The sequence below is a fragment of the Castanea sativa genome, chromosome 7, assembly GCF_040712315.1.
Source record: "Castanea sativa cultivar Marrone di Chiusa Pesio chromosome 7, ASM4071231v1".
NCBI lineage: Eukaryota > Viridiplantae > Streptophyta > Magnoliopsida > Fagales > Fagaceae > Castanea > Castanea sativa.
Genome location: NC_134019.1, coordinates 3332482 through 3359552, shown reverse-complemented (window position 1 = coordinate 3359552; position 27071 = coordinate 3332482). Strand labels below are relative to the sequence as shown.

Below are 27071 nucleotides of genomic sequence, written 5' to 3'. Positions count from 1 at the left end.
AGAGACATAATTTTGCTTTTTACTCATCCAAGCAATAAGATTGGCCCTTACATAAAAACACCCACCAGTGGTGCTTTTTCTATCATCGGCATTGCCGGCCCAATCTGCATCTGAGTATCCAACAAGAGACATATTCGACTCTTTGCTATAAAACAATCCATAATCACAAGTTCCACTAATATATTTTATGATTCTTTTAACAACATTTAAATGTGAAACCTTAGGGTTAGATTGAAATCTAGAACATATACCAACACTAAAAGAAATATTTGGATGACTACCAATATTTGGATGACTAGTAGTTAAATACAAAAGACAACCAATCATATTTCTATATAATGTAACATCAATAAACTCACCTAAAGGATCATTAGTTAGCTTTGCATTTGCAACCATTGGTGTTCTAGCATGTGCAGCTTTTTCAAGTCTAAATCTCTTGACAAAATTTCTAGCATACTTTGCTTGTTTGATGTAAATTCCAGAATCCATTTACTTCACCTACAATCTTAAGAAATAAGTTAGTTCACCAACCATATTCATTTCAAACATATTCTTCATTTCATCTGCAAAAGATTTAGCAAGAGAATCATTAATAGCACAAAAAACAATGTCATCTACATAAATTTGAGCTACTACAAAATAATTCTTATCCTTTCATATGAAGAAAGTAGTATCTGCAAATCCTTTTTTGAATCCATGCTCAATGAGATAGGCAGTTAACTTATCATACCATGCCCTAGGAGCTTGTTTCAACTCGTAGAGTGCTCTCTTCAACTTGTAAACATCATCTGGTCTGTGAGGATCAACAAAACCTTTTGGTTATTCAACATACACCTCTTCTTGCAACATCCCATTTAAAAATGCACTCTTGACATATATTTGGTACAACTTGAAATTCAAATGACTTGTTATGGCCAAGAGTATCCTAATGGATTCCAGCCTTACAACTGGTGCAAAAGTCTCATCAAAATTGATCCCTTCCACTTGTGTGTATCCTTGAGCAACAAGTCTTGATTTTTTTTTAATAATTGTACCATGTTCATCTGACTTGTTATTGAAAATTCACGTAGTTCCTATCACATTCACTCCCTTTGGTCTAGGAACTAACTCCCACATATCATTCCGAACAAATTAATGAAATTCTTCATGCATAGAATTAATCCAATCAGCATCTTGAAGTACTTCATCCATTTTCTTAGGTTTGAATTGGGATAGATAGCATGAGTGAGTAATTACATTTAAGGCTTTAGACCTCAATCTCATGTTATCATTCAGACTACCCAATATGTTTGTGACAGGGTGATTTAACTTTACTTTAGCAGATGGACCTTTGACCAAAGATGTAGAGTTACCATTTTGTTCAGATGAAGAACTAGGCTCAGTTTGTTCTTGTTGGGTTTCACGAATAGAAGTGGATGGTTCTGAAACCGATGGTTTTGACATAGCATCATTCAACAGTTGTAGTTCTTCATCACTATGCTTCCCAACATAATCTTCCGTAAGAGAATCATCAACCTCCATAGTCTTTTCTTGAAGCGGAAGAGTGTCTTTTGAGTGAGATTTTGAACATAATTCATCATTGATCACCACATTTGAAGATTCCATGACTGTTTTAGTTCTCAGATTGTACACTCTATATGCTCTATTGGTGGAAGAATAGTCCAGAAAATATCCCTTGTCACTTTTTGCATCAAACTTTTCTAGATTCTCCTTATCACGCAGAACATAACAGTCACTACCAAATATCCTGAACTATTTGACAACAGGCTTATTTCCTCTCTAGAGTTCATATGGAGTTTTCTTGGAATCAGATCTGAAATACACTCAATTAAGTGTATGGCGTGCAGTGTTAACTGCTTCTCCCCAGAAGAACTTTGGCATCTTCTTGTTATTTAGCATGACACAAGCCATTTCTTAAATAACCCTATTTTTCCGTTTTACTATTCCATTCTATTGTAGCGTCTTGGGTGAAGAGAACTCTTAATGAGTGCCTTGATCATTGCAAAAGGTAGCCAGTTTTGTGTTCTCAAATTCTCTCTCATGATCACTTCTAATTTTGGCTATCACAGTACCTTTTTCAACTTGCAATTTCTTGTACAAGTGTATCATCTTTTTAAGAGCCTCAGCCTTATCTCTCAAAAGCACAACCCAAGTATATCTAGTGAAATCATCCACAACAACTAAAATATACTTCTTTCCACCTAAACTCTGAACTCTGGCAGAACCCATGAGATCAATGTGTAACAACTCCAAAGGTCTTGAGGTTTGAACTTTAGTTATAGACGGATGCTTGGACTTCACTTCTTTACCCATCTGACATGGTCCACATATGCATTTCTCAATATTTTCAAATTTGGGCAAACTAATAACTGCTTCACATTCGGAGATCTTCTCCAATTGCTTGTGACTTGCTTGTCACAATCGTTGATGCCATAAGTCTACTTGATTGATCTTCGCACTAAAACACTTGTTACTTATACTTGGTGTTATACCATAACAGTTATCAGCTGTCTTAACACTAATACACATGCAGTCACCTCCTCTATCAAGTATCTCACATTCATACTTGGTAAAGAGAACATTCAGTCCATTGTCACAAATCTGACTGATGCTAAGCAAGTTGGCCTTCAACCCATCAACGTACCAGACATCTTCAAATATCGGCAACCCTAGAATGTCCACAGTTCCAATGCCTCTGATCATAGATTTGCTTCCATCTCTAAAAGTGACTGTCCCAATCTTTCATTTAAAAAGTGTCTTGAATAAAGCTTTATTTCTTGTTATATGCCTGGAACAACCACTATCCAAATACCAAAGAGAAGAATCATGTGCCTTTAAAACGGTTAAAGCTGTATAACACACATAATTATCATCACATGTAACTATACCAAGATACTTAAGAAAAGACTTAACGCATGCAACAAGCCATATGATCCAAAAATAGACAAGTTGGATTTTTAGCAAAATGAACTTTACAAAATCCATGACAACAGGGGTCAAGGATCAACTCTTAGATCAAAAAAACACTAGAGCTAATTCGCTCTGATACCACTTGTAAAGTTTTAGATCCCTTAAACACAAGATGTTTAACCTAGTTACATAGCCAAGTGATTACTTAGATAAATTAATCAGATCTAGGTTAGCACATTCAAATCATATCATGTAAATAATGCAGAAATATAAAGAACACAACGATATGATTACCCAGGAAAATCTAACCAATAAAAAACCTGGGGAGGATTTAACCTAGCTATCCTCAAGGTAAAAATAGATCCACTATGAAAGAATTAACATTTTTACAATAGAACTTAGACCACTAATATCCTATTGCTACCTCGTGCAGAAAACCTATTACCACAACCATGTGACAGGTCCAAGTCCACACACTACTTCTTTCCTTGATCTGCTGTAATCACAAGTTCTCCTACTTGTGACTTTGAGACTCCACTCAATGGTTTAAGATCTTCTTTAAGTTTTTTAAGCAGCAACTAAAGTGATCATCAAGCTCTTGACGCGAATCTTGATCTTGATAATCCTATGTGTGTGTATGAAGGTAAACACCTCTAAATCTCACAAAAAAATCAATACACAACACTCAAAAGACTTCTAAAATGTAGCTTGAGTTTTTCCTTTTATATGTGAAGTAAAACACTTAACCCTACACGTTAAACGGGTTTGGGCTGAATTAGAAATTCTGTAGAAAAATAAATTTGCATGTGGTTCAATCGATTGAGTCTGATTTTCGATCGATCGAGCCTTGCAGATTTTGTCCAATAAATCCTACAATCACTGGATTCCAATTTTACAGTTAAACATAATTTGAGCAAGCCTAAACCTAGACTCCATGTTTTGATCATGGTTTGCCAACACAATACATATTGAAATTCTATTACATTAGTCCCTAAGGTCCTAGAACCTAACAAATCATATATAATTTTTAGGATTTAAAAATTTGATGAGTTATGATTTCATATATTATTAAGTTGAAATATGTTAAAAAAAATTATTATGTCTATTGTTTTATCTATCTTTTGCCATTGACACTCAATATGTATTATATTTATTTAACATGTATTGATTTATTTTCGTGTTCAAATTGAATTAAATTGGATTTCAGCAGTGTCTGGTGATGGCTTTTTGGCACGAGACATATGTATTGAGAATAGGGCTGGAGCAAAGAAACATCAAGCAGTTTCCTTGAGAGTAAATGCGAACTTTGCAGCTTTGTACAAGTGTCATATTAATGGTTACTAGGATACATTATATGTCCATTCCTTTCGACAATTCTACCGAGAGTGTGACATATTGGGGACTATAGATTTCATACTTGGGAATGCAGCAGTGATATTTCAATGATGTAATATTTGGTCTAGAATGCCAATGCCTGGCCAATTCACAGTTATCACAGCATAGTCTCGTGATAGCCCAGATGAGCACACTGGAATTTCCATCCAGAATTGTTCAATTCTTTCTACAAATGATTTGTACTCTAATTCTAGCAGTGTGAAAAGCTACCTAGGAAGGCCATGGAGGGTGTACTCTCGACTAATCTATCTAAATTCCCACATTGGCTCCTTCATTAACCTAGCTGGGTGGACACAATGGTCTGATGATAATGATGATCAAGAATTAAAATATTTGCACTACGAGGAGCACGACAATGGTGGGCCTAGCTCATCAACTGATGATAGAGTTAAATGGAAAGGGTATCACAAAATGGATGTTGATGCTACGTATAATTTCACGGTGTTAGAGTTCATCAAAGGTGATGAATGGTTGGATTCCACTGCATTTCCTTACGATCATGGGGTTTAACTTTGATCTAGTATAAAAGAAATGTAATAATTAAATGGAATTGTCTTATGGCAAAAATAATTTTACTTTCTCAAAGGAAAGGACATTCTAATACATATAACCATAGTTGTCAAAACGTGAATCGTATTATGAATCAATTTTTGATTTTTTTGTATTTTGTATCATATTGTACACCTAATAAAATTTAAAAAAAAATATAGATATACAAATATAAAATGTATATTCATTATAAATTCAGAATATATGCACCTATGTATCGTATTATTTAAGAGAACTTTTGATACGCCCTTATGATACAAAACTTTTTTATACACGATACGATATGTATCGTACGATACTTACAACTATGCATATAACTGTGATTTATCTATGAAGAGTCTTGAGACTCAAAAGTGATTGATTAGCGTAATTAGATTTAGCTTAAAGCCTTTAGAGGAATAGAGTGTTAAGAGCATTAGCATCAGATGTGCTAAATGCTAAAATTTTAGCATTTAGCACACCAAAAACACACCAATATCAAATGTTTCAAATACTAAATAAATTTTGCTATATTACAATTCCACTATTGGCACTGTATTGACAGAAATGCTAAAATTTGTGTGTGTGTGTGTGTGTGTGGGTTGATTTTGTTGAGTTGTGGTGGGCTGATTTTGATAGTTGTGGTTACGGTAGCAGGTGGTGATTGAGTTGGTTTTGAGTGTTGGTTACGGTGGTTGGTTGTGGGAGTTCTAAATTGGTGGGGGTGAGTTGTGGTGGTAGTGGTGGGTTGTGAGTTTTGTATTTATTTATTTATTTATTATTTTTATATTGTGGGAGCTTTTTTAGGTTATTTTAATATGTTGTATATATTATTTTAAAGTATTATATAAAAGAATAGAATATGTGATATAGGTAAATTGTAAAATGATGTATTAAAATAAATATATTAACTTTTTAACGTGTAACATTGCCTTTGCCAGGAACCCCAATAAAAAAATGGTCATGCTAACGAGTGCCCTAAGAATATAAGTTAACAATCTATTTTAGGAAAGTTTTGACACAACTTTTATGGGAAATGAAAAAAAGCTGTCAAAGCATTAATTGCTTTTTTTCCCATAATTTTTTTTAAATGGATTATTAACCGATTCCTTAAGGGCATTCGTTAGCATTTCCCATAAAAAAAAAAGATGTGCAAGAGATAAAGGAAGAACATTATAGGCAAAGATGGTAGTAAACCTCAAATTCACAAGGGGTTCTCTGTATCCACAATGAGATAAATTGGAATTCACCAGAGAAAAGCTTGAGAAAAACTCTGCAATTTTATTGATAATAATCTATTTCACCTTTGACGACTACAAAACATATAAATACTGAAAAAGTAAAACCCTAGGATGATTCGGAAACGTCTAAAACCCTAATTCATACTAATTATGAGATTAAATGGAAAAATACCAAATTTTACCACAAATGAAAATTTTGAGTTGAATGCAAAATCATAAACTACTGACCTTAAAGGGTCGTCTCAAAATAAGCGAGACCGTATTCTGACTTTTGAGTAAAAAGTTATTAAGGAAACAAAAATTATTATAAACGATAAAATCACAGTTTTTGGGGCTATAAAGAGGGATTCGCCAAAATCAGAGTGTACCTCGATTTTGCCTTGTGCGATTTTAGGCGCGCTTAGGAGTCCAAAAAGGCCATGATGATCTATTTTACATCACTTACATGTCATGTTGTGATTGATTGCCTATCACTTTTACATAGATCCATCACTTTTATTTTTTTATTATTTATTTACTACTTTGATTTTCCCTCCAAATAATAATAGAAAATGACTTTCTTGATCTAAAGTAAGGAAAATGCCCCCCAAAAAAAAAAATTACATCATTTTGATAGTCATTAATGGCACATTTTTATGAGACTTACAAGAGTGACTACAAGGACGAAACCAGAATTCGAAGTTGGGAGGGGGGGGGGGCAAAGTATAAACCCAAAAAAGTTTATAAAAATCAAAACTAACATCTACTCAAGCTTTGTTGAATTTCATCACGTTCATTAACATTATAATCTCATATTTTCACAATTTGAACTGAATACTAATTTAATCGGTGGTAATTTTTTGGAATTTTGTTTGAAATTTTCACAAATTGGGACATCAACACTAGAGGCAATGCTGCATTATCAGCTTCAAATTATTTGTAATTTTTTCTCTTTAAAAAAAATCAAATATTATAGATAATTTTCCCATCATCAACAATTCAAGTAAAAGTTTCATTATTTCCATATTATATAGCTCTATCGTTTCAAAATTTAGTCAAAAAAATAAACCAAACAAACATACCCCACAAGCTACAACAACATTAATGTTAATAAATTTTTTTCTAAAAATAGTTAATAATTCATAAAAATAAACCTACAAACAAGCATTACTATCCACTGCACACATTTGATCATAGTTCTCACGGGCTTCATATTTCTGGATCAATATGCAATGGGCAAAAGAATGTTGCAGTTTTCTTTTTAGTTTTCATGGGTTAAAATGTAAAGATTTTGAGGGAAGGGGGCCAAAAATATATTTTTTAGGGGAAATTTTTGTATATAGTACTATTTTTTTTCACATGGGGGGGGGGGATGGCCCCCCTCTACCCTAAAGTGGGTCTGCCTCTGAGTGTCCAAATTAAATAAACCTAAAACTTAGAAGATTAAATTGAAAAAAAATGAGGTTAGAGGGCATAATTGTATTTAAGCCACGTCGGCAATTATGATTTATTAATTAATGATAAAGATCATTTATACACAATGCCAAGAGATTATGGATTAAACTGACATATTTAAAGCATAAAGAACCAAATGATTATGGATAGAGACTATTTTTACACTGACAATTTTTCCAAAAATAAAAACATTTAATAGCTAAGTATACTTCTTAAGTACTATTCAACGTACGCTTCGATTTTTTATTCTTTTATTTTTAAGAATCTTCTTTTGATTTTTTGGTTGATTATTATAGTAAGCTTTACACAACATTTTCACATTTACTGATATAGCCTATTTGCGATACTAGTGATAGGCCTCGATAAAATAATATTACTAACAATAAAAAAAATAAAACAACTAGAAAATTGTAAAATAAATTGTTTCTTTAATATTGTTGTTAACGGGTAGACTAGTTATTTGTTCCTCATTTATTCAAAAAATAAATAAATTGTATCCTTAAAACCATTTTTTACTTTTACTGACATAGCCTATTGGTGATACCAGTACTAGACCTAGATTTCTTCTATAAAAAATTTGTGTAATAATTGTAAAATAAATTGTATTCCCCAATATTATTGTTAACTGGTAGACTAGTTTGGGTCACAGATAAAGAAGACAGGCCTTCTCATAAAATGTCATATATAACTGTCATAAAAAAATCTCAACATGTGAGATTATGCTGGTAAAGAAACTTGAAATTAATTTGACTTGTCTTACTCTATCACGTTTCTCAGCAGAAAAGGTCAAAATGTGTGTATACCAAAAAGGAAACATAAATATTCCCACAAGAGGTAATCGTTTCTCACAAGAAAAGGTCAAATTGTGCATACCAAAATGGAAAAACCTATTCCCATTAAGAGGAAACAAAGGGAAAAGCTATGGGACAAAGGTCGACCGGAAAAGAAAGCATGGTTAAATGTATATATACATTCTTAAAAAAAAAAAAAAGAAGTCATTTATCGTATAAAAAATGTGAAGTTTATATGAACAGAGTGTGAATTATATTATGGTGTCAATGGTTTCACAATTTGAAAGGGGGAAAAGACCGCCAAGAAAGGTGGTCTAGTGGTCTTGGCACAAACGCAAGAATGCAGCACTCATGAGGCTAAGGTGAGGTCTGTTGTTACCCTAAATAACAATAACTATGGTTCAATCCAACATTTCCTAGCAGATGAGTACTCCAATAGTCACGCTTATGGAGTCCGCAACAATAGTCACCCCCGCTCACCCATCTTGGCCATAAAAAAAGGGGGGAGGGGGGTGGGGGAGATATAATCAAGCACCAAGATTCCTACTTGCATAATTGCATTTTCCCGTCACTTGTAAGAACTTTGAAGACTTGATTCCTCCAAAAGGCGATGGCACAAATTATACCATTTTATGTGGGCTTAGAATTTTTCCCAAAGACACATAGACCATGTCTAATTAGAAATTAGCAATTTCTCACGATTGAGTTTTTGGTTTTTATTTATTTATTATTTATTTACTACTTTAATTTTTTCCCCCAAATAATAATAGAAAAATGACTTTCATGATTTAAAGCAAGGAGAATGCCACACACACACACACACACACAAAAACTTCGTCATATTGGTAGTCATTAATGGCACATTTTTATGAGACTCACAAGAGTGACTAAATTGAATAAACCTAAAAGTTAGAAGATTAAATTGAACAAAAGTGAGGTTAAAGGGCATAATTGTATTTAAGCCATGTCAGCATTTTTGATCTATTACTTAACAATAGAGACTATTTATACACAATGCCAAAAGATTATGGATTAAACTATACATATTTAAAGCGTTAAGAACCAAATGATTATGGATAGAGATTATTTTTACACTAATAATTTTTCCAAAATAAAAACATTTAATAGCTAAGTATTCTTCTTAAGTACTATACCACGTACTCTTGTGTACCATTTTATATTCCATTAATCACTACTTGTTATATTTTCATTTTACTTTCCTTATAGAATAATTAAAGTTTAAAATGGAAAGCAATCATACAAATAGTAAGTAGTAATTAGTGGAATATAGAGTGGTATACAAAATGTAGTAAAGAGGATTTGCATTTGGATTTGGATTTTTTATTCTTTTACTTTTAAGAATCTTGTTTTGATTTATTGGTTGATTATTATAGTAAGTAGTTACACAACATTTTCACATTTACTGATATTAGCCTATTGGTGATACCAGTGATAGGCCTAGATAAAAAAATATTATAGACTTACAATATAAAAATAAAACAACTAGAAAATTGTAAAATAAATTGTTTCCCTAATATTATTGTTAACGGGTAGACTAGTTATTTGTTCCTCATTTATTCAAAAAATAAATAAATTGTATCCTTAAAACCAATTTTCACTTTTACTAACATAGCTAGCCTATTGGCGATACCAGTACTAGACCTAGATTTCTTCTATAAAAAAATTGTGTAATAATTGTAAAATAAATTGTATTCCTCAATATTATTGTTAACTGGTAGACTAGTTTGGGTCACAGATAAAGAAGACATGCAGGTCTTCTCATAAAGAAGTCATATATAATTATCATAAAAAAAATCTCAACATGTTGAGATTAAGATTTTTGGGAAAGAAATTTGAAATTAAATTTGACTTGTCTTACTCTATCACTGTTTCTCAGCAGAAAAGGTCAAATTGTGTGTATACCAAAATAGGAAACATAATAATATTCTCACAAGAGGTAATCGTTGCTCACGAGAAAAGGTCAAATTGTGCATACCAAAAAAGAAAAATCCTATTCCCATTAAGAGGAAACAAAGGGGAGAAGCTATGGGACAATGGTCGACCGGAAAAGAAAGCATGGTTAAATGTATACATTCTTTTAAAAAAAACAGTCATTTGTCGTAAAAAAAAATGTGAAGTTTATATGAACAGAGTGTGAATTATATGATAGTGTCAACGGTTTCACAATCTGAAAGGGCGAAAAGAACAGTTGATCTGTTACCCATGTAATTAAGCACCAAGATTCCTACTTGCATAATTGCATCAGCTAGTCCCTCGTAAGAACTTCGAAGAAAAACAAATTTTAAGGGAACTTCGGGTCTTCGGTCTTCCACACATCACTCCTGAATCCTGATCAAATAAACTTTTTAAGAAAAAAATATACAAATAAAGTTTTTTTTTTTAATTTAAAAATGTGACAACATAACATTGATATTATACACTAGGTACATAAAGATACAGTGTCCATAATATAACGTGTTACGCGTTATTTAGTTAGGCCTTTTAAATCTGTGTCAGTACACACTTCAATTTATCTCATCAAACTTTGATGGCTTCCTCCAATGTTCTGAAACTTTGTTTGCTCCTATCTGCAATCAGCTTGTCAAGAACATGGGCTCTGAACTCTTCTTCTTATCTGAAGTATTCCCAAAATTCGTCCTCCATAGACACCATCTGCAAAACCACACCATACCCAGATGTCTGTTCTGACTCATTGAAACTCTCCATCATTATCAATATCTCAATTGAGATCAGTCCAAACATCAACACCTTCCTACTTTACACCCTCCAAATCGCAATATTTGAGTCTGAACAGCTTTCCAATCTGTTGTTGGATGCTGGAAACTCAGACAATATCATTGAAAATCAAACAGGAACCATACAGGACTGCGAGGAACTCCAACAAATCACCACGTCTTGTTTACAAAGATCAATGTCCCTAATCCAGGACGCACCCATTAAACAACGGAAACTAGCCGATGCAATAGCTTACCTTAGCGCAGCACTCACAAATAAGAACACATGCTTGGAGGGCTTGGATTCAGCTGCGGGTCCTTTGCTGCCAACCCTACTGAGTTCCATAGATTACACATACATGTATGTAAGCAATGCTCTTTCCATTCTGTCTAGCCAAAAAAGCCATAATAAAAGGCGCCTCATGGACACGGGTGTTCCAACGTGGATTTCAAAGAAATCAAAGAGTAGGGCTCGGACATTGGAGAGTGAATATGACCCGAGCAAGGTGCTGACTGTGGCTGCTGATGGAACTGGAAACTTCACCACCATCACTGGTGCTATCAACTTTGCTCCAAACAATAGCAATGATAGAACACATCTATGTGAAACAAGGGGTTTATGAGGAAAATGTGGAAATCCCAAGTTACAAGCAAAACATTTTTCTGCATGGAGATGGAACTGATGCCGCTAAAATTACTGGTAACAGAAGTGTGGGCGATGGCTGGACCACTTTCAGATCTGCGACTCTTGGTATGTTTAGCAAATTAACTCAATTATATTGCATGCATGCCTTTTGTTTTACTTTTATATATTTAATAATTTGTGTCCTTCCCTTAACTCCTTTTTATGTTAATAATCTTCTTCTTCTTTTTTATTTGTATTTTTTAATCTTGTAAATTGTACGGGACAACACATAAATCAGAATAGATAGTCATGAAATAGTATCTTCTCATATTAATTAGTTATTTTTTTATTTCATAATTATAAAGAGAAGATTTGAATTGTGGTCATCTTTGTTGGAGGACCAGGATGTGCCAATAAAACTGATAACTAATTATGATTTAATTTATTGGAATATTCTTAAGTAATTAAATTATTTTAGGAATATTATAAATTTTATTACATGAATATCACAAACTAAAAGTGTTACTTAAAGCAAAAAATAAGGAATATATATATATATATATATTACAAAATTTATTATATAACTTAATTATACAAATTGATGCAATAACGAATGTTATTAGTGGGTTCCAAAAGTATAAAATAAATGTCTTAAATTACTTTTTTATGATTGATAACATATCAATTTATAAAGGTTGTGTAACAAAATTTGTGACATCCGTAAAATTTCCAGACACTTATTTATATGTTGTTGAAGTGACACCAGTCTTATTTCATTTCACATTATTTTTTAAGCTTTGGTTATTAAATTAAAACTAACTTTATAATTTTTCTAATGGATTTTTTCCTTTTTTATTTTACTTGTAACTAATTAGAAATATATAATAAATGGAATTTCAGCAGTGTCTGGTAATGGCTTTCTAGCACAAGACATATATATTGAGAACAATGCTGGAGCAAAAAAACATCAAGCAGTTGCCTTGAGAGTAAATGCGGACTTTGTAGCATTGTACAGGTGTTCCATAATTGGTTATGAGGATACATTATATGTTCATTCCTTTCGACAATTCTACCGAGAGTGTGACATAAGGGGCACTATAGATTTCATATTTGGGAATGCAACGGTTGTATTTCAAGGGTGTAACATTATTTCTAGAATATTAACCCCAAGTCAATTCACAGTTATCACAGCACAGTTTCGTGATAGCCCAGATGAGGACACTGGAATCTCCATCCAGAATTGTTCAATTGTCGCTGAAGAGGATTTGCAGTCTAATTCTAACAAAGTGAAAAGCTACCTAGGAAGGCCATGGGGAGAGTACTCTAGGACAGTTTACCTAGAATCCTACATTGCCAACTTTATTGACCCAACTGGGTGGATGCTGGGGCCCAATAATGATGATGAAGGATCAAACACTTTGTATTATGGGGAGTATGACAATGATGGGCCTGGCTCATCAACAGATGATAGAGTTTCTTGGCCAGGGTATCATATAATGGATACTAAAAATGCATATAATTTCATTGTGTCCGAGTTCATTAATAATGGTGATGAATGGTTGGATCTCACTTCATTTCCTTACGATGATGGGTTTAAACTTTAATCTAGTGAAAAGAGGCTTTAAATAAATGGAATTGTCCTTTTTCTTTTTTTTTCTTTTTTTTTTCTCTATTTTTTTCGATCTTATGGCCAAAATAATTTTACTTCCTCAAAGGTATCTAATTAGATCATGTTTTAGGCCATTCTAATACATATAATGGTGATTTATCTATCAAATAATGGTGATTTATCTATCAAAAGTCTTGTGACTCAAAGGCAATTGATTAAACCATGCTATTACTAAGTTGGTTGGTGATCTTAGAGGCCAATTTTCTTATAATAAGTTCAGTTTCCATTATCCAATTATTGATGTTTGTAGGGATGATTATTGTTCTTCTTTTGTTTCTTAGTTTTCTTTTTCTTTAATGAAGTTTCAGTTTATCCACACACACACACACACACACACACACACACAAAAAGATTATTTCTAGTAAAAATAAAAATAATAATGATATTTACTTTTGAACACTAAAGTTTTCTTTTGGAAAGATTGATAATCGTCTTTTTGAAAATAAAAATTAGCATTAACACTAAACAATTTTTAATACAGTAGTTAGCCAAATTTATTATTAAAAATGCTTTTTTTATACCACCCTCTCTTATTATTTGTTTTTTCTTATATAACTTTCTCTTTTATCAGTTTTATGCTAAGATGTGTGGATACTTTATTTAGGGTGTTGTATTTGTGTAATAACGGTGTTCAATATGCTGCATTATGTTATAATTTTTAAAAAATTACTTGTGTTGCTATATTGTACCATACTTGTACCCGTGTCCATATTCATGCATCATAAGTTTTATGTCATTTTTTGTAGATAAGGTTTCTCAACGTTGCAGGATTACAATAAAACGTAAGTGGTCAACAAAACTACATCGCATGCGCCTATCGATCTGTAATCAAACACCGCCGTCCACATTCACCAATAGAAAACTTGTACAGGCTATATATTTTTATCGATACTAGTCATTCAGTAAGACGTTTATATATATATATATATATATATATATATATAGTATGGCCTTATGATCTTGGAAGAATTGAAGAACAGAAAAAAAAAAAAAAAAAATCGTAACCAACCCAAACTATTAAATGATAGTTTTATCTTTTACGTGTATAGTACTTGAGCTGTTGATTGTAATTAATTCTGGCAGTAAAATTGTGTCTATAGGGACGATTTTTTGTTTTTTGCCAGATTTCTGAAAGCTGCTTAAACAGTTAAACTCGAGTTTTTTTTTTTTTTTTTTTGGGTGGTAGTGTGATCAGCTTGATATGAATAATGGAATTTCAACGGTGTGTCAGCAGCGGTGCGTTTGTCTTTAGAAAGATAAAACATTAAGTCTAGATAAAATTAAGAGAGTGAATTCTTTCCATCACAAACAGAAGAAAAAAAAAAAAAAAGCAGCAGCAGTTAATAACCAAGTATGCTTTTTTATACCAGGTTCTTGTCTTGATTAATTGTTCAATTATTATAGGAATAAAACATTTTTACTGACATAATTTGTTATTGTTGTTGCATAATAAATGTAATGACTATAATAAATTTATATAAAATAATATTGCTTCAAGTATGTGTGAGTTCTAATTACCTCAACTAAATTTTTTTTTTTTTGTCCATAAGTTAAAATTTTACTGTATTAATGATACATACAAAATTTTTGAAGGGAAAAAAAATACTAAAAAGAATTATGGTTGTCTCCTATGAACCACTTGATACATAGTGATGATGTCAAAAAATTCTCAGCTAAACTCCTCGTCGATACAGATGGACAAAGGTAATGGCTTCATTCAAAGACGAAACTTCTGGTGCTGTTCTTCTTTGGCTTTATAGCTTTTGGTGCTGAAAATCATTAGTTGAACTTCTTATCAATACAGATAGACGAAGACGTTGGATTCTTCTAGATGAACCTGCAATAAGATATAAAAATAGAGAAATATGGATACACCAGTGTGGTGTTTACTGAACACCCTCCGATGATTAAGTTAGAATGAGATTCAATTGAAGTATATTGTAAAAGAATTCAACTTGAGAGTAGTTTTTGGGATGAGAGTTGTGTATCTACTTGCCTTTGGTTTGTGTGGGTTTTTATAGCCCTTGTCTTCATTGTTTAAATGAATATCCACATTCCTGAGATATGGAGCCGTTGGTATTAATGACTAGCTTTTATTGTCTGCCAATGACTATTCGTCTGTTGGTACCTATACGTTACTCCGTAGCTATTTTGGGCATTGAATGTCTTTTATGGTTTCGCCTGTTAGTAATGTCTATACGTTACGTCTTGCATTGAATAGCATTTAATTTAATAATTCATTAGTAATGAATGCGAAGACATTATAGGCTTCAATGGTCTTCTGTCCGTTGGTCCGTCGATTACGCTTTTGCCTGTCTGGCGCGTTAACTGTTACTCATGTCATTTATGAAGAACTCATTTAATGTATGTTGTAGTCGTTCATCACATGGACAATACTGGCATGATAGACAAAGTTGGCTTGATGGATGATGCTAAATTTCTCTTCTTTTGCTGTATGATGGATGAGGGTGATTTTTCTCCTCTTCACCTAGTATGAAACAAAAAATAAACTAAGGATTAGTTTGAATTTGACTAAAGAAATCTTGGCCTCTAAAAAAAAATTCAGATCCAACTTAGATTAAAATCCTCTCATATGTTTATTGGAAATAATTACAGCTATTTAAATACAAGCAAAGCAGTGTCTAATCCAAAACAAATTAACTGAACCCACTACCTAACGTTTACATCCATGCATGACTCCACAAAATACTCAGACTCCCTAATACACTTAAGGTTACAATTAATTAGCAAATACAAATAACTTCTTGCTAAAAATTTAGGACACGGCTTAACTCCATTATTCCAATGCATTAGAACCGTCACAATACAAATACGTTTTACATCACTACTATGCATTTCAACATGTAGTTTGATGGATTCACAATCCCAAATTCAAGTACTTATTTTTTCTCAAAAAAATGAAAAGAAAATCAAACGTGTTTGTATCGTGTATAAAAAAAAAATTGTTTTTCTTAATTTGCAGAGTAGTTTTTTTTTTTTTTTTTGTTAAATGGCAGAGTAGTTATTTGTTCGTCAAAATTATCATGTAAATGATCAGTAGCAGGGGCTGCTCATAAGTCAGTCGGGTCAAATAAAAAAAGAAGACGGGTCTCCTTGAAAAGGCTATTAAATACACGTCATAAAAGAATCTCAACATGTGAGAGTTTGGCAGATGTTGGGACATAAACTTTATTTGCAAATTGACTTGTCTGTTACCGTTTTTCACAATGTCAAGTTTTGTGTACAAAAAGGAAAAATCCTATTCCCGTAAAGAGCAAACGACAAAAAAATAAAAATAAAAATAAAATTTGTCGAAAGTTGTAGTGAAAAAAATTGTGTACTTAGATTTTCTATTAAAAAAAAAAAACACTATAGGAGGAGGAAAAATAAGGATGCCTCCATTCTCTCTTCTCTGCTTTTAATTTTTAAATTTTTTTTTAAATTTTTAATTTTTAAATTTATAATTTGATAGCTAGGGTGGGGGCGTGAGGGGATTTGATTCTAAATGCCTCCATTTGAAATATAAGAATTTGCAAATTAATCAAGTTATAAGGCTTTTGGTAAACAATATTTAAAGTATTGGGTAAATTATAACTTATCTATTCGTGATTTGATTGAAATTTGACACTTTACCTACCTAAGGTTTGACCGAAATTTAAGTTACCTATATGTGATTTGAAATCTCATAATGCAAGTGTTTTGTTTGATTCTTTTTTATCTGATTTGATCTTGTATTTTTTTTTGTGTTTTCAGAAAAGAGAAACATAAAAGTGAAGCAAAATCACATATTTAACCATGTTTTTAACAAATGTGAGTTAAGGAACTCTAACTGAACTAACTTCAGGTGGGTAAAATGTCAAATTTCAAACCACAGGTAAGCAACTTAAATTTTAGCGAAATTACGAGTGGGTAAGTTATTATTTGCCCTAAAATATTTGATTATTTTAAAAAATGGGGTCATAAGAGCCATAATATAATTGTGTTGAATAACTTTTTTTTTTTTTTTGCAAACAAGTGGCTAGACTCTCGTTAATTATCAAGATAATTTACTTTTTTTTTTTTGTTGAGAAACACACAAACACACACACACACACACATATATAAGGGAAGAGAGATGGGATAAAGGAATACACTCACACGCCAACACCAAAACTGCATGCGGCGGTTAGTGTTGCAGATCAAGTGATAAACCCTTTCTCAATATCACACCTTATCGATGTGGGACGACTCAATAACACTGAGTATTTTTTTTTTTTAGAAACACACACACACACAAGTGACTTTAAATAAAAACTTATGACCAAAATAGCAAGTGACTTCATAATTGTTAGGATAAGTTTAGATAAAACACTCCATTATCTAAGTTTCAAAAAATTTAAAATTCTACTTCAAACAAAAATTCTGTTATTAAAGTTTCAAATAATTTAAATGTAAATTTAATATTTATAATTTAATTTAATTAGCTATCATACTTTGTGCTTAATATAGTGAAACTTACACACTATACACCTTGCTTGCATCAAGTGGCTTAATATATACGTATTAATTGCATGATGTAAATTAAATGTGTTTTTTACATGTGATGTTTAGGACTAATGCCCTAAAACTTAATTGTATGGCATTATCTGTTTAATAATAAAAAATTTATTTTCGGGATTATTTTTGCATGAATATTTGCACATTATAACTGTAGTCCATGTAAATGCAGAACAATGCAGGTAAAACTAATGCTGAGTTGCCCCACAGCACAAGATTTGGTCCCTCCCCCTCCCCACTTGTCTTTGACCCTAGTTTTTTTACTTGTTTTCACTTTTCACCTTTTGTCCTCTTAGTCTTTTCCCAATTCCCCTTCCAACTCGTCAGCTACCCATACTTTTACTAGTCTTTGACCCTCAGTTTCTTTTGTTTTCACCTTTTTGTCCCTTAGTCTTTTCCCAAATTCCCTTCCAACACGTCAGCTACCCATACTTTTACTAGTTTCTTTCATTGAGCTTTTAAGCTTTTTAAAAATATTTTATAACTTTTACCTTCTCTAGTCATTCAAAAACCTTTTATTATTCAATATTCTCACCCTTTTTTTTTTTTTTCTACTTTATTTTCTCAAAATTTTTAAATAAAGACTAATTACTATATGGACGAGTAGGTCCATAATAGGGCCCATGATCTTCCTTGAGAAAGAGCTTTATGATATGAAGTTACGTGAATTTTAATTAATCTTATGGTTATGATTTTCTTATTAAGTTAAATTTTTATATATTTGACATGTACAAATTTTTAATTTTTTTCTTTCTCCTATATATATGTGCGTGTTTCAAAAAAAAAATTCTAATTAATTTCAAGCCACTTAAATACTACAACATATGAAAAGATGCTTGTTTGTTTGTTTATATTTATTTTTTCATTTAATAAATCCCAATAAATTTATAAGGGGAAAGGAACAGTTGATCAGTTGACTCAGTTTAGACAGAGACATATAAACACGAATAATACCACTTGCATTTGTCTCCAAAAGAAGAATACTCTATACCGTGTCCTGAAAAGTATCTTTTAAAGGGACTCCAAATGGAGCAGAAATAGACAAAAATATATAAATAAACAAAAAGCGTGGTTGTTCTGCTTCTTTGTTGTTTTTTGAAATTTCAGTCATTATTCAAAAAGCGACTGAAATAACATTTCTGTGCATTGTCCAAGTTCCAAGTATTCAACATGACAGGCCTGATTGATCTTTCCAAACCTACATCCCGTGAAAGGAAAAAAAAATATGGATTTCATTGTCAATATTATTATTTGTTTTATGAAAAAAAGAAGAAGAGTTATTTGCTGTTAACGTGACAATTTTATCTGGTGAATATAATAATATTCTATTCATTGGGTTTGGAGCCTTGTTGGAGTGCCGGAGGACGCAGTGAGCTTTCTAGTCTTATGAGAGTGTTTAGATAATAATTTGAGATGAAATTTTTGTAATTTTTTTAAATTTTTATATATAAAATAATGTGTAAAAAAATGTGTTAAATAATTTAAAATGTAAAAATGTAAGTTTAAAATGATGTAACAAATAAACTCTAAAACCTTGAGCTGTTGAAAAAAATCCCAAATAAGTCTATATTTTAATTTAAACATCCACACTTACGATATCTTGTGCATCACTCAAAACTATTGTGCCACACCCCTCGTGGATGTTGTCATTATTATTATTATCCCTTGCTATCAAAGTCTGTAATCCAATTCATTATTACCCCTTCCCAATGGCATAATTTAAGTTTAACTTTGAGTGGGTATCGGCAATAAGAGGCCTTTAAACTTGTTGGTGTTCACTTCAGTTTGTCTCAGCAAACTGCTTTCATGGCTAATGGCTTCCTTCATTATTCTGAATCTTTTTTTGCTCCTCTCTGCAATTAGCTTGTCGAGAACATGGGCTCTCAAATCTTCTTCTTCTTCCACAACTTCTCTACAATATTCCCAATCTTTGTCCTCCATAAAATCTATCTGCAAAACCACACCATACCCAGATGTCTGTTTTGACTCATTGAAGCTCTCCATCGGTATCTCAATTAATATCAATCCAAACATCATCACCTACCTCCTTCAAACACTCCAAACCGCAATATCCGAGTCTGAAAACCTTTCCAATCTGTTCTTGGATGCTGGACGTCACTCAAATATCATCGAAAAGCAAAGAGGGACCCTCCAGGACTGCACAGAAGTCCATCAAATCACCTTATCTGCTTTACAAAGATCAGTTTCCCGAATCCATGATGCACCCAATAATAAACAGAAACTAGCCGATGCAAGAGCTTACCTTAGCGCAGCACTCACAAACAAGAACACATGCTTGGAAGGCCTGGATTCAGCTTCGGGTCCTTTGAAGCCAACTCTACTGAACTCCATACATGACACTTATAAGCACGTAAGTAACTCTCTTTCAATTCTGTCTAGCCAAAAAGGCCAAACTAGTAGGCGCCTCATGGACATGGGTGTTCCAACATGGATTTCAAGGAAATTAGACAGTCGGACTCGGATATTGGAGAGTGAATACGACCATGTCCTAACTGTGGCTACTGATGGAACTGGAAATTTCACTACTATCACTGATGCTATCAATTTTGCTCCAAACAATAGCTATAATGAGAGAACATTTATCTATGTTAAACAAGGGGTTTATGAGGAAAATGTGGAAATCCCAGATTACAAGCCCAACATTGTTCTGCTCGGAGATGGAGCTGATGTTACTCTCATTACTGGTAACAGAAGTATGGGCGATGGCTGGACCACTTTCAGATCTGCAACTCTTGGTATGTTTGGCTAATTAATTCAATTGCTTGCATGCGTGCGTCCCTCTAATATTTTGTGTCCTTCCCTCACGCCTTTGAATGTTAATTTACTCTTTTTTTAATTTGGGGGATTTTTAATCTTGTGAGTTCTAACTCATAATACATAAGCCAGAATATATAGATAGTCATAAAATAGCCCCTTATTATTAATTATTTTTGAGCACTATGTATGATTTAATTTGTTTGCAGTAGTTTGAAGTAATTAAGTGATATTAGGGATATTATAAATTTTACAAGGTGAGTATTACAAACAAAGTAGAGATGTCACTGATCATAAAAAAAAAAAAAAGAAGTAAACTTTTAACAATATTAGAAATATTATTAAGTAACTTTTCCAAGTTGATGTAACAATGATTTTTTTTATATTAAAAAGTAATACTTATTAGAACATATAAGAAAATAGTAATATTAGTATTTTAAACCAAGTTTATAATACATTACATAACTAGAGTACGATTATAGAATGACCTAACTTCTGTAGTTGTAGATTGGGGTTATAAATAGCAAACACTAGACACACACAACCAATATAAGATAAACATCCCTATTTTTTCTTTTTTTTAGTAAACCGTAATACTTATTAGCACACATACAAAAATAGTAATATTAGTTTTTTAAACTGAGTTTGTAATACATTACATAACGAAAGTACAACTATAAAAGGACCTAAATTTTGTAGTTGTAGACTAGAGTTATAAGTAGCAGACACTAGACACACACAACCAATGTGGGATAAACATTCCTATTTTTTTTTTTTAGTAAACAATAATACTTATTAGAACACACATGAAAATAGTAATATTAGTATTTTAAATCGAGTATATAATATATTACATAACCAGAGTACAACTACAAAAAGACCTAACTTTTGATTGATAGGTTACACAGACATAATAAATGCATGTCTTATTTGTATTTTGTTTTTGGTGACTAATTAATTTATAAATGTAATATAACAAAATTTGTAGTATTCTTAACGTCACTTAGAAATAATTTAGAATTTTTTTTTTATATATTTTCAAAGTGGTTCACTCATATTCCCAATTTGTAAGCTTTTGTACTAAAAAGTTTAAAATTAGTACTAACTTTAGAAATTTTCTAATATAAATTGAACGTTAGCGGTATCTGGCGATGGCTTTCTAGCACGAGACATATCTATCGAGAATAAGGCTGGAGCAAAGAAACATCAAGCGGTTGCCTTAAGAATAAATGCGGACTTGGCTGCATTGTATAGGTGCTCCATTAGTGGTTTCCAAGATACATTGTATGTTCATTCCTTTCGACAATTCTACCGAGAGTGTGACATATCAGGGACTATAGATTTCATATTTGGGAATGCTGCAGTGGTATTTCAAGGATGTAACATTGTGTCTAGGATGCCAATGCCTGGCCAATTCACAGTTATCACAGCACAGTCTCGTGACACATCAGATGAGAACACTGGAATCTCCTTTCAGAATTGTTCTATTTTGGCCACAAATGATTTATACTCTAATTCTAGTAGTGTCAAAAGCTACCTAGGAAGGCCGTGGAGGGTGTACTCTCAAACAGTCTACTTAGAGTCCTACATTGACAACTTCATTGACCCATCTGGGTGGACACAATGGACTAGTGATGATGATCAAGGATTAGATACTTTGTATTATGGGGAATATGATAATTATGGGCCTGGCTCATCAACAGATGATAGAGTTACTTGGCCAGGGTACCACGTGATGGATATTTCTGATGCATATAATTTTACAGTGTCAGAGTTCATTACTGGTGATGAATGGTTGGATTCCACTTCATTTCCATACGATGATGGGGTTTAAGTTTGATCTAGTATAAGGAGGCTTAACTAAATGGATTTGTCTTCTATCTTTTTTTTCTTTTCTTTTTTTCTCTATTTTTGTGCAGATGGAATGGCCAAAATAATTTTACATCCTCAAAGATAGCTAATTAGATCTTGTAGTAGGTAATTCAAATGCATATAATGGTTATTTATCTAGGAAGTGCAAGGTAACTTATATGCATTATATAGTTCTCTCATGAATTTCTTTCCAAGGTAATACTTTTTATCCCAAGCCTCAATTCTCTCCACTTTCTTATCTAATTTATTTAATATGAGGGTTGGATTATAAATCAAGATCTTCTAGAGTTCTTTAGGGGCAGATTGCTTGGAGAGAAAAGTAGGGTGATTTTTTTTTGGGGGGGGGGGGGGGGAATGTTTTCTCCCTGGCCCAAATTTTGGGAGGTTTTGTTTCTCCCCAAACTGGGGAGAAAGTTGGTTTAGATGAAAAATTACCCATGTGCCCTTCTCCCCCCACCCCTTCACTTTACTTTACCTTTTTTTTTCCTAAACATAAACATTCTCTTTTTTTTTTTTTACATTGTTTTTCTTTTCCTTATAAAATATTATTATTTTTATGTGATAGGGGTATAAAAGTAAATTTATACAAACATTTATTTTTTCTCTTATTTTTCTTCTTAACCAAACAAAAGAGTTTTCTATTTGTTGTGAAATTTTAAAAATACTTGCAAGTATACGAACGGTACTGAAGTATAGTTTAACAAGAATGAAGTTGAGCCCACATGGACTTGTATGAACGTACGAAAATTGATTAAACCTTAACCAAATTAATTCTAATCTAGTTTAATTTTAAAATTGATTTTTTTTAAATTAAATAAACTAAGCAAAATATATTATATAAAGTAGTAAAGAGATTAAAGAATCTAGAGAAAGGAATTAAGGTTTTGGAATCTACCTTGTTAATTCATATTAGCATATATTTATGATCATTAATTTCTCCCAACCACTACATGATAATCTAGAAATCAATTTTGTTATCATGGAAAATATTATCATTAAAACTTAAGTTTAAAAATCTAAAGCATGCTTTTCTTCGCTTCTAAGGCATAAAATCAAATTACCAATTGTATCTATTGACAACACAAGAGACATCCAATTCTAAAAATCAAATGATCAATTGTATCTATTGACAAACAAATCGCAAGAGATATCCAATTATAAAAGTAAGAAATAATAAATCAAGTATTCAATTAATTAATATAAATCCAAAATCATTAGAAAAATATGACTGAACTCATATTAAGAATTTAGTCAATTGAGACGAAGCAAGAATAAACTAAATCATTAAAGAACAACTGTTGTGGGAAAAATCAAATCGCGTAAACAATACTGATAATCTATAACAAGGTTTCATCTTCAACTTTAATTATAAATTTAGTTACTCATAAAAATTGAAAGAAAACAAAAAAATAAACACTTAACATTAAACTACACCAATAAAAAATAATAATAATCACAATGTTATTTGCCTCTACACCTTACACGTTCAGCCCTAGCCTCCCTCTTTATTTTTCAATTTGCTCTATTTATATACCTACACACCGTTTGACATTATGCATAATACTAATAGTCTAATACAAGTGGAGCTACCACCGTACACCTTTGATACGATGGTTACTCTACAAGTATAAGTGTTTGTAAAGTGTGGGGGGTAAGGGTCAGGGTTCAAGTTTCTAGCAGAGATTTTTCACACATATATACACTTAGATTAGATTAGATTAGAATAAAATTTTTATCTTGTATATAAAAAAAAAAAAAAAAATTACAAGTGGAACTAGAACTTTTTTTTAATGCTTGTAGGCCACACGCTGACTTGAGGAGTTTCACTTTCACAAGGTCAAAGCCGAATGGCCCAAAATCTCTCTGCCCTATAACGTGTAATTCCATCACGTAAGAAAAAAAAGAAAAAGAAAAAAAAAGCCCACTTAACAACTATGCATAAAGACCACAAGCCCACCTGTAGACTCCACAGAATTAAACTTCTATTTTTTTCTTTCTTTACTTTTCTTTCTTTGCATTTCACGTCTCCAGGTCTCTTTTTCTTGTTCTTTATTCTTCTTGTTTTCCTTTTACTTCAAGCCTTACAGGTTTCTTCAAGTTGGCCTAGCAATTGACATAATCTTAATTTGCATGTAAAACTATTATTACCTATAACACAAAGATAATATAATCAGTCACAAAATAGCATAAAAATAAGGTTAAGTGTCCGTTTGGGAACAACTTATTTAGCTGAAACTGAAAAACTTTTTGCTAAAAGTATTGTAGATAAAGGTAAAAATCAACTGAATAGTACAGTGAGATTTATGAATAGTACTAAAAAGTGCAGTGGAACTCATGAATAGTAACAAAAATAAGTTGAAATTGCAAATAAACTGAAAATTTCAATTTGTCCCAAATAGACACTAAATATGTAGATATGAGAGGACTTTATTGTATGTATTTCGTGCACATCATTATTCCCCCCACATTCTCACCCCAAACCAAACACACATGAGGGGAAAACTCAAATATTTTCAATCCCCTTACTTTTTCATCCCCACCATTTTTCTATCCCCCCCCAACCCCACCCCCACCCCCACCCCCCACTTTCCCATTCACCAAACAAACGAACCCTTAATCTTAACACTTTTTTTTTAATAAAAAATAATAATAATGCTAGGATGTTTAATGTTGGCTAATTCTATAGACACTCTATTTTGGGGTTGTACACGCCAATTTGTGGCGTACACCACTCTGGGATAGAACCCTAAAATCAACCCATTTTCATATTAGTGATGTTTTATGGTCAACCAACTTGATCAACTAACTAACCAAGACATGTTACACCTTAAAGCCTTAAAAACTCTATAAATACCCCCATCCATCATCATCCAATGGATCCTTATTCCCCACTTTTTCCTCATACCAAATCTCTGCCAAAATACTTCTAGACCTTGATTTTGAGTTTTAAGAGTAGGAGGATTGGTTTTGTGAGTGTTAGATTGAGTATTCTAATAATCATTTGTAGGACATTTAATCCATTACTCACTATTTTTCAATCACACTCTCCAGCCATAACCACTCTCCATTGATCCCGTTAGACTTTTCTAGGATTCACAGCCAAATTACTAAACCCATTTTTTGAGTTGTTCATCTAAACACACATCATGAAAGTAATTGATTTCAACCGAGGGACCGATTATCTACTTCACAATAAAGTGCTAAGGGAGTGAGGTATGAATCTTCTTAATGATCCATATTCTCCTCCTTGATTCCTAGTTGTTTTTACATTCGCATTCTCCTATTTTCCCACCTTTAATATAATTTTTGGTGATTGATAACATACTAACTGTTTAATGCTTTCTCTCAATTTCTTGTAATTTTTAATTAATCTGAAAATCTACCTGTAGTGACGCATGCCTAAAATAATAGGTGTACCCATCTCTTTAGGTGGGTGTAAACATCACCTTGGGCGAAGACAAGTTCCTTGTTCAGTATGCTTTCTGGAAAATTGGTTGAAGCCTAATGGTGTATGTTAGTGGGTGACATATGCCGTTTCATGATTGGTGTGTGCACTTTATAAGTGGCGCTTTGTAAAATATTGTACAACTTTCTTTCTTTCAATTGTTGTTTTACTTTAGAGATTAAATTCAATAAGAATGTAGTGTAAGACCTAAGTTTTACCCCTCTAATCCCATTACGCCACATTATCATGTTACAAAGGAAAGAATAGGCACAATCACACTCAATCAATTCTAATACGTATTTGAAAATCTAATTTAACCGTAACTTTATTGAGATGTTATCATGTATAGTAAGATGTATTGAATTTTAAGAAAAAAGTTGACGTGACAATCTTTTATTGGATTCTTACCAAATTTAAACTTTTTACTTCATACACCATTCCTTCTTTAATTCATTCGAATAAATATAACCCAAAAATAGAAAAATATTCAAATCTTTCTTTCTGTTTTTTTTTTTTGGATGAAAAAATCTTTCTTAGTTAATGCAGCTTTAATTCTCTTTCTTTTTAGTGATAGTTTCCTTACGTAAATAGAGGGTGTTTGCTAAGGGTCAAAGGTCATAATGCTTAATAAGGGAAGACATAACATTAAATGAAAAGATTTCCTAATAAAAGATTGACTTAGATTAAAATTTGAATCAAAATTGAAATTGAAATTGAATTTAATGAAAATTAAAAAGGAAAAAAATTGTCAATAAAACTTCAAGATCAAATATATTCCTTAAATGCAATCAATTAAGTCTTAAATAAGGAAAAAAAAGATTAAATGCCTCAAAGATTATAAATTAAGTTTGATGACTTGAATTTAAATGGAAACATCACAAAGGACAAGTTAATTTAAACTTTAAGAATTCAATATTCAAATTTCTAAAAAATCTTAATCCAATTTGAATTTAAAGTTGAAAGTTAATTAAAGGAAGAATCATTCGTTGCTCAAAACCATTCTTTCTTTAAAAGACTGGAATTCGAATTCAATTAGGATTAACGACAAAAGATGTGTAAAGCATGGAAGACCATCTATAAAGAATCAAGAGAACAGTAAATTAAAGAGTTAAGTT

The 27071-nt window shown here is 32.0% G+C and overlaps 2 protein-coding genes and 1 pseudogene across 2 annotated transcripts; all 3 read left to right on the top strand.

Annotated features, from left to right (window-relative positions):
* Positions 1-4207: 4207 nt before the first annotated feature.
* LOC142643199 (putative pectinesterase/pectinesterase inhibitor 12) lies at positions 4208-4815 on the top strand. The gene is made up of 2 exons (XM_075817741.1): positions 4208-4297; positions 4414-4815. Exons 1-2 carry the CDS (start codon positions 4208-4210, stop codon positions 4813-4815), a joined length of 492 nt encoding a protein of 163 aa, XP_075673856.1.
* A 6032-nt stretch (positions 4816-10847) lies between these two features.
* LOC142643198 (putative pectinesterase/pectinesterase inhibitor 12) lies at positions 10848-13263 on the top strand (annotated as a pseudogene).
* A 6205-nt stretch (positions 13264-19468) lies between these two features.
* Positions 19469-22504, top strand: LOC142605339 (putative pectinesterase/pectinesterase inhibitor 12). The gene is made up of 2 exons (XM_075776800.1): positions 19469-20620; positions 21779-22504. The coding sequence occupies exons 1-2, from the start codon at positions 19678-19680 to the stop codon at positions 22471-22473; spliced, it is 1638 nt and encodes a 545-aa protein (XP_075632915.1). The 5' UTR covers positions 19469-19677; the 3' UTR covers positions 22474-22504.
* Positions 22505-27071: the final 4567 nt, after the last annotated feature.

Bases quoted from the DNA above. Each gene is read 5' to 3' on its own strand.
- LOC142643199 (XM_075817741.1), top strand. From the start codon at position 4,208: ATGCGAACTTTGCAGCTTTGTACAAGTGTCATATTAATGGTTACTAGG. The intron at 4,298-4,413 runs GTGACATATTGG...ATCACAGCATAG, and splicing joins TCGACAATTCTACCGAGAGT to TCTCGTGATAGCCCAGATGA.
- LOC142605339 (XM_075776800.1), top strand. From the start codon at position 19,678: ATGGCTTCCTTCATTATTCTGAATCTTTTTTTGCTCCTCTCTGCAATT. The intron at 20,621-21,778 runs GTATGTTTGGCT...ATTGAACGTTAG, and splicing joins TTTCAGATCTGCAACTCTTG to CGGTATCTGGCGATGGCTTT.